This window comes from Phaseolus vulgaris, chromosome 2, assembly GCF_000499845.2.
Source record: "Phaseolus vulgaris cultivar G19833 chromosome 2, P. vulgaris v2.0, whole genome shotgun sequence".
Lineage (NCBI taxonomy): Eukaryota > Viridiplantae > Streptophyta > Magnoliopsida > Fabales > Fabaceae > Phaseolus > Phaseolus vulgaris.
Window position 1 is genome coordinate 2613854 of NC_023758.2, and position 8397 is coordinate 2622250.

At 33.1% G+C, this 8397-nt stretch overlaps 1 protein-coding gene across 4 annotated transcripts; it reads left to right on the forward strand.

The window, feature by feature from the left end:
* Positions 1 to 892: 892 nt before the first annotated feature.
* LOC137810173 (protein DA1-related 1-like) lies at positions 893 to 8090 on the forward strand. Of its 4 annotated transcripts, none has more exons than XM_068611323.1 (14): positions 893 to 1021; positions 1402 to 1477; positions 2330 to 2390; positions 2520 to 2646; positions 2816 to 2909; positions 3532 to 3889; positions 4499 to 4619; positions 4739 to 4822; positions 6397 to 6516; positions 6638 to 6850; positions 6977 to 7039; positions 7146 to 7264; positions 7354 to 7412; positions 7497 to 8090. In XM_068611323.1, exons 4-14 carry the CDS (start codon positions 2539 to 2541, stop codon positions 7832 to 7834), a joined length of 1677 nt encoding a protein of 558 aa, XP_068467424.1. In that variant the 5' UTR covers positions 893 to 1021; positions 1402 to 1477; positions 2330 to 2390; positions 2520 to 2538; the 3' UTR covers positions 7835 to 8090. The 4 variants fall into 4 exon arrangements, with proteins under 4 accessions (XP_068467424.1, XP_068467422.1, XP_068467423.1 ...); XM_068611324.1 differs by lacking the exon at positions 893 to 1021 and adding an exon at positions 1066 to 1207; XM_068611321.1 differs by lacking the exon at positions 2330 to 2390.
* Positions 8091 to 8397: the final 307 nt, after the last annotated feature.

Sequence of the window (8397 nt, forward strand, 5' to 3'; positions counted from 1 at the left end):
TTTTAGTTGCCAACAAAAAGTGAGAGTTATAAAAAAGAAGTCACTAGCAAAGGTGAAGTATACTCAAGTTGGACACAAAAATAAATGTCAAATATTGTGTCCACAATTGAGACCTTTAACCCACACTAAAAATTATTAAAATAATAATAATAAGTTTGCGTCTAGAACGGGGACACAAAATAGATGCAATGAAAAAAAAATTAAGTGACGAAATAAAATTAAGTCTAGAATGGAAACACAAAGTGGATGCAAGTTAAAAATTATTAAAATAATAATAATAATAGTAAGTTAGCGTCTAGAATGTGGACACAAAGCAGATGCAATAAAAAATAAGTTGCAGAATGATATTGCGTCCAGAATGGGAACACAAAATAGATGCAAGTTAATATTTTATTACATTTAGCATAGGTTTAGGTGACACTAATATTTGTTTCCCAGGTAGTGTACCAATGATGACAATTTTCTCACATTTGCTTTATCACGTAGTGTCTCCAACGACGCTAAGTTTAATTATTGTTAAGATCCCACATCGACTAGAGATTAGGAAATTTCATTATATCTTTTATAATATTTTAAGATTAACTTTGTAAGGTTTGCACCCACTTGTATATAATGAGACAATATATTATGGGTTGTGCCCAACAAACACTCACTAGAAACACTTTAAATGACTCTGATACCATATTACGAAATTGACTTTAAGTATAACTCAATTCCATAAAACTGACTTATGGGATAAAATTTGCACTCACTCATATACAATGAAATATTCTTATCTCTCGTCGATGTTGGATCTCCAACCCATAATTAAGGTTTTTTTTTTTTCATTTTTCATACATTATTATTAATGAATAAGAAAAAAAAAGTTCATTATACGGTTATCTTTTCGTATCCATTTTCAATATGATATTCCACTTCATTCTTCTTCTTCTTTCCCTGAACAAGAAAAGGTGTTACTTTACTTACTGGGTTACTGACAGAGGAAGAGGACCCACATGCTTAAGTAGATATTGAAATTCAGGTGCTTCTCTTCTCTTCTCCATTCTCTTCATCGTCAACCCCAACTCGTCTTTTAAGAAACGTTAATAATTATAATATTACCTTAAAAAGATTCCACTGTTCCTATTTACCTTTTTTGCGTAGAATCTAAGTACCCCTCCTTTTTTTTTCTTTCTTTTTTTGGTTCCTAAAGTCACTTGGCTCCAGGGTATATACACTACTTTACTCTAATCCCTTTCTGATTGTTTTTTTTCATTACTTATTAAATTCTGATTTATCAGATTCCTTTGTTACCACAGATTCTTAATCTCTTCCTGCTCAGTTCACTTCTCACTATTTTTCCTTTTTCTTTTGCTTTCGCTATCTTTGATCGTGGGTGTGCTGATTTTTTTTTTCCTGAAGTAAATTGACTCGGGTTTGAATTATTTATCAAACGCTATATTGGATATTGCGGAAGTGAAGAGATTTGAGCAAACAGGTACGTGTAACTGGAAATTCGAAGTTGTTCATGTTTTCGTAGTTTGAGATTTGACGATGCTGGTGTGCGTGAATGAGGCTGTATTCATATCTTATCGTTGGTCACAAATGATTAGATACTGAACTTTGCTTTTCATCTTTTGTGCTGTTATATTTTCTTCATTAACAGTTTTTCCTTTTGAACTTTCACATATCGCAAGTTTTTCTGATAAGCCATCTATCAGTGGTGTGATAATCTTTCTGTCATTCTCGGTAATTTTTTCTTTCCCTGCAACACACACAATATTGAGGTGCGGGGGGACGAATAAATTGCCATACAATCAGATATAGGTGATGGAGATTGTTTTAATTTTAATTTTAAGGTTTAATTATTTATTTGTCCCTGTATTACATAAACTTTTCCTTTTAGTTGTTATACATAAAAACATCTTTTTAGTCTCTGCTCTTAACATTTTTAATTCCATTTAGTCTCTATCTGTATCATTTTAATCTATTTTAGTCCCTATAAGACCACAAGGAATTAAAAAGGGTATATGTATGGATTACAAGAAGATGCTTTTATGTATAAGAGCTAGAAAGGAAATTTTTTGTGACTATAGAAACCAAACGAGTAATCAAACTTATATGGCCAAGATTCTCTCCTGCAGCCATACAAAAAAAATTCAATGTTGTTTCGATTATTTTTAATCTTAACTATCCATGATTGAGATTTTCTCTTCTCAAACTCTCGTCCTGCACTTGTTACATTTCCTGTATATGTATGTCTTCCCAATCTCTAGTTGTCTGACTGTTTCTGTCATTGCTACTTACCTTAGTGTCATGACATAGCTTTTGCGTATTATATTATACTCAGTGCTGGTTAAAAGCTTCTAGAGGGATGATCATGCTGCTGAATATTGAAGTTTGGAATCAAGGCATAACATTTACTTTTTCAAAACGAGCTTAATAGTCCGTAGACCTACCTTCTTTATATAAATTGTGGAATATATTTTTGTGCCTACTCGATGGACATATTTTCTGACAAAAGGTTTGCCAACCTGAAGGTGAATAATTTTGCATGAAATGGGTTGGTTTAGAAAGTTGCTTAAGGGTTCCGATCATATTTCACGTGGACAATACCAAGGCAAATATGGAGAAGACAGAATTTGGGATAACCACCGTAGTTCAATGGTATCAAAGTTTTCCTTTCATTAAGAATTAAAATCATTGTTATAAGTTACAACTAATCATGTCCTTGAGCTAGCCTTTTATTTGAATTTAGCAAGTGCTAACAAGGTACTAGTTCCTCCGAGCCTTAAGCTGATAATTTGAATATGTACTAATTGTAAACCCAATGCAGGATGACTTAACGGATATAGAGAAAGAAGACATTGACCGTGCAATTGCACTCTCTCTGTCAGAGGAGGATCATCTTAAAGGGAAAAAAGTTGTTGGTAAGATTTATGCTCTTGCATGTTGGTAGTTTTAGTTAATTTTTTTTGTTAGTTTGGCTACTTTGGCTCAAATTTAATGCTATGATGATTCTGCACACTGCATGAGGCACCTAAACGTATCTGAATCTAACCAAAATAATCATTGGTTTGTTACAAGTTCTTAAATACCTGTTGTATTATTTCCTGTATGTTTAGTTTATGCCTATTTCACTGTCTTCATTATTGTTTAAGTAAATTATACTTTGTTGATCAAAGGCTATGATATCTACGGAGTCTTTCATTTACATCCTAATCAAAGTAGAACTATAAGAAACAGGTTTAAATTATTAGAATTAGGTTCTTGATTTTTTTTAAATATAAATTTAATATGTATATAATAATTGTGACGATATTCTGATTCTGGTGTTTCACTTAAGTTGCTACTCAAAAGTGCTCAAATTATATTTCTTATAGTTATGAGTCCATTGAATAGCTTATAAAAAAATACAAAAAGAGTCAACTGAAGAAATTCTGTAGTTTCATATGGTTTATGTATTGAGATAATGAATGCATTAATCAACTATTATTTCCACACCAAAGCATAACCAAAATGTCTCATGGTTTTTGTCTCATAATATCTTAGAGGATGACTCTCAATCTGAAGATGATGAACTCTGTAAAATTGACGACGAGGAAGACGAATATCTTGCTAAAATTCAACAAGAAGATGAATATCTTGCTAAAATTCAACAACAAGAAGATGAACGTCTTGCTAAAGTTCAACAAGAAGAAGATGAACACATTGCTAAAATTCAACGAGAAGATGAACGTCTTGCTAAAATTCAACAAGATGAAGTTGAACGTCTTGCTAAAGCTCAACTTGAGGAAGACGAGCAACTTGCTAGGGCAATTCAAGAAAGTTTGACCCTTGGTTCTCCTCCTCAATCTGACAATGATTCTTCATTTCTATCTTATCCTCACCTCTTTCCCCCTGGACACAGGTAATTGTGTGTATGATTACATCTTTTATCTATATAACAAATCCTTCCTTGTACGATTATAGAAATTGCTGAAATTTCTGGTTCTAAATGAAGGGGCCAATAATGTGTTTGTATGTGCCAAATGTGAAACATTCTAAGCAGAATATGTTTTGAAACTTCAATTTTATGTTTTGCTGATTTGAGTGTTTGGTTATACAATTAACTGATCTGGACTTCATTGAAGGTTATCAATCTTATTTTAAAAGATTCTCACCTGAATCATTGAACTGGGATAAGCACCGGATTGGGATTTTATGAATGGTACCTTGATGTCTGTTAGTTTTTTCCTGAGTATAAAGTACCTTTCAATTAGATGAAAATGTTAGAAAATGGTAGTGATTAAAATGAACATATTTAATAATGTTATTAGCTTAGTCTAGTTTATGGTGATCCGTGAGCACTTCCAGTGGAATATCTTGTAGTTTATTCGTCACCTAATAAAGTTGAAATTCTCTCTTCTGTTTCAATATTTTGGATCTATATAATAAAGATTTAATTATTTTTCAAGGTTTCATGAATTTTTCTTAATGATTAAAAACAGAGATTTATTAGCTGTAAATCTGCTTTCAGAATCTGTGCTGGGTGCAAGACTGAGATTGGCCAAGGAAGATTTTTAAGTTGCATGGGAGGTGTCTGGCATCCAGAATGCTTCTGCTGCCATTCATGTCGTCTGCCAATCACTGATTATGAGGTTAGAGGCTAGAGTGTCGTTTTTTTTTTTTGCAGCTTGCTTAGCTTCATAAATGAAGGTCTTCAAATGTCAGTTTTGGTCAATCTCCATTTGATTATGCTTAATTCGTTCCTTTACAGTTTTCCATGTCTAGCAATCGCCCTTACCATAAATCATGCTATAGGGAGAAGCATCATCCCAGATGTGATGTTTGCAAGAACTTTGTAAGTATCTTGAGTATTGCACTAACAGTTGTCTATTTGTCAATTCTGTGTGTTGTTCTCTTTCAAATGTTTCTATCAATTTTGATGGACTTTAGAAATTTCTCTACAATATACATATACATATACTTGGAAAACTGTTGATATTATTGAGTTGTTTTCACTTCTCAGACAGATCAGAATTCAAAGCTATACTTACGGAAATTCTAGTAAACGTAGTAGTTGTTTAATCTTTATACTTAGGGGTAGTCACAAATCAATTTGGATTGGTTTTGTAGCATTTTTAAATCCAAACTGATCAATTTTAATCATAGTTTGTGTCTACCACCCAAACCGAACCAATATGAATTGTTTCAGATTGGTTTATTGGGTTTATACACATGTAGATTTCTCTTGATGTTTGGAATGTAGCATATTACGACTAGTTATTATGGAACCTAGTAGGGTTGGCCCAAAGTAAACTGTATACTTATTAGGAAGGCTCCTATATTAGGAGGCAGCCTTTGGGTGTTTTTGTTATTCAGAAGTTTTAGTGTTTGATCGGTGGCAGAGGGGATTTTCCTGTGTATTATTTTTTTCCCCAGTCGATAGCGATTTAGACTCCTAACACAATATAAGTCCTATTGCTTCTTAAATTTTAATAATTAGCTTGAATTCCTTCACGAGTCTGTTGTAGTAATTTTCTTAATTTCATCAAATCACTTGGGCCTAGTTCAGATAGTTTTTTTCGTAAACACTTTAGAAGAAGATAAGAAGGTAAAACTTCTTCCACAAGTTAAATTCAACTTATGCCCTTCAACTTAATTTATTTTACTTTATTAATTTCTTCTCTTATGATTTCTAGTGGAAAAGTTATTTAACGGGACCTTTGGACTTTACAGGAATTCTTGGATCAGCTGCTTAAGCTAACAAATGTTAATTGATAATCGTAGTATTACAGTCATACTTGAGATCCGAGATCATTCTCATCATCCTTTGTAATTAATTCAGATCTTCAGGTTTAAAGGAAATTTAAAACCAAACCTTAATTTTCTAATTTACATCAAACTTTTCCCTGTATGATTATAGGAAAGGTGTAAGTGAAAGTCTGAAATCCCCAGGGGTACAATTTTGGTGCTATTTTTCCTCTTAAAAAGAAAAAGCAGTCTTTGTTTTGTTTACTATTTTTTTTTTGTCCAACAGTTTTCTGTTTTCTAAAATTTGTTTGTCTGGTGAGCGTATTTCTGTTTTCTAAAAGTTTGTGTAGACTTGAACACTAGAAGAAAACAGAAGAGGATGAAAAAATCCCCTGTCTGTTTTTTTAACACTTGTTTTGGAATCAATGTTCAGAGCTTCATAGATTTTGCATGAGAAATTTGATTCTTGGGTAGTATGGAATTGTTTAGTGAACAGTTTTTAAAACAATAGGAGTGAGAAGAGAATCAAACAGACCATAAGTCTTGGCTTTTAAGTTATTTTTTCCAAATATTATATATATATATATATATATATATATATATATATATATATATATATATATATATATATACACACATATATTTCTCAGTGAACTAAAATTATTGGTTCTTTCTTTGCAGATCCCAACTAATTCATCTGGCCTCATTGAGTATAGAGCTCATCCTTTCTGGCTACAAAAGTACTGCCCATCTCATGAGCTTGATGGCACTCCTCGTTGCTGTAGCTGCGAAAGAATGGAGGTCAGTAATATTAGCTCCCGAAACATTTCATCCTATTGTTAACAATTAGGAGCTAACTGATGGATCCCGTTCCTTTCCTCGCTCGCCCCCTTCTGTCTTTTTGTCTTTTCAATCAGTGCAGCCAAGGGATGCAAAATATCTTTTGCTTGATGATGGTCGAAAGCTATGTTTAGAGTGTCTAGACTCATCAATTATGGATACTCATGAATGCCAACCTCTCTACCTTGAAATACAAGAATTTTATGAAGGTTTAAATATGAAATTGGAGCAGCAAATTCCTATGCTCTTGGTTGAGAGACAAGCTCTGAATGAGGCCATGGAGGGAGAAAAAAATGCAAGTCTGCATGAATTTAACTTTCAATTTCATTCATGGAATGTTATTTCTATCCTTTCTTTCCCTGTTTTTCTATTATCCTGACTAACTTTGAGATGTTCTTTTGTTTCTATCTGTTGAATGTAGGGTCATCACCACTTACCTGAAACTAGAGGACTCTGCTTGTCAGAAGAGCAAACTGTGACTACTGTAGGATTTCTTTGCAAACTGAGTCTTTACACATTTAATTCCGCTATGGAAGATCAGTTTATCAAATACTGAACTTATTACTTTAATATGTTTCATATAATACTAGATTTCAAGGAGGCCAAAGATCGGAGCCGGCTACCAAGTCATAGACATGATAACTGAACCTTATAAGCTGATCCGTCGCTGTGAAGTGACAGCCATTCTAGTTTTGTATGGCCTTCCTAGGTATCCTTCGTATGCAATCTACTTTCATACTTCTACAATACTAGTATATGACATTCCCCAGATAGAATTCAAGAATTTTATGTTTATAGGTTGTTAACAGGATCAATCCTAGCTCACGAGATGATGCATGCATGGCTTAGGTTTAAAGGTATTCAGCCTTTAACATGATGCAGAAAGTTTATATTTTTTCTTTCAAGATGCCAAGTTGGATAAGTTTCCGGTTTTTTGACAGGTTATCCTAACCTCAGTCCGGAAGTTGAAGAAGGAATCTGCCAAGTCTTGGCTCATATGTGGTTAGATTCAGAGCTGTATACCGGATCTGGGAATGGCGGTGCATCATCATCCTCGTCTTCATCTTCATCATCACCTTCCTCCTCTTCTGCATCATCAAAGAAGGGTAAACGTTCCGATTTTGAGAAGAAACTCGGTGAGTTTTTTAAACACCAGATTGAGTCAGATACCTCCTCAGCTTATGGAGATGGATTCAGATCGGGTAACCAAGCAATGCTCAAGTATGGCCTCAAAAGCACCCTTGACCATATCCATATGACAGGAAGTTTTCCATATTGAAAATTTTAAAGAAGATATAATTTTCTGACCTATACCTTCATCATTACTGCGGCTTGGTCATATAAACTATATAGTTCAAAGATTTCAAGATCATATAGTTTAACACAAGACAAAATAAGGAATAAAATTGTCCCTCTTACGTTGCAGTTCCTTAATTTCGTGTCAAATGTGGCACCTCATGTTCTATATGTAGAACTAAATACTACTAAGGAATTTAGAAGAGCTCAGGCAATGAAAGTATAGAATTAATTTTGTATGTCTTGTGTTTTCTGCTTTGGAAATTTTATCTGCTCCCAACTCTTATTTATGTTATCACTTCCTCTACCCATTATTAGAATTCATTTCGTTTTTTGCGAAGTTGTTTTATGCCAAAAATTCCAGTGTTGCATTGCATGCGAATTTGTCAAATATATATTTTTTCGAGAAAGATTTTTTGGAACATTATTGTGGATATTGACAAGATTTTCCAATTTTTTTGTTTCGAAATATAGTTTTACATTTTATAGATTAAATTCTGAAATTATTTTTTGGATTGCCATAGAAGTTTAGAACATTAAAATTAC

Coding starts and splice junctions, on each gene's coding strand:
- LOC137810173 (XM_068611323.1), top strand. CDS start 2,539: ATGGGTTGGTTTAGAAAGTTGCTTAAGGGTTCCGATCATATTTCACGT. Junction 3,890..4,498: donor CTCTTTCCCCCTGGACACAG/GTAATTGTGTGT, acceptor ATCTGCTTTCAG/AATCTGTGCTGGGTGCAAGA. Junction 7,265..7,353: donor GTTTTGTATGGCCTTCCTAG/GTATCCTTCGTA, acceptor TTATGTTTATAG/GTTGTTAACAGGATCAATCC.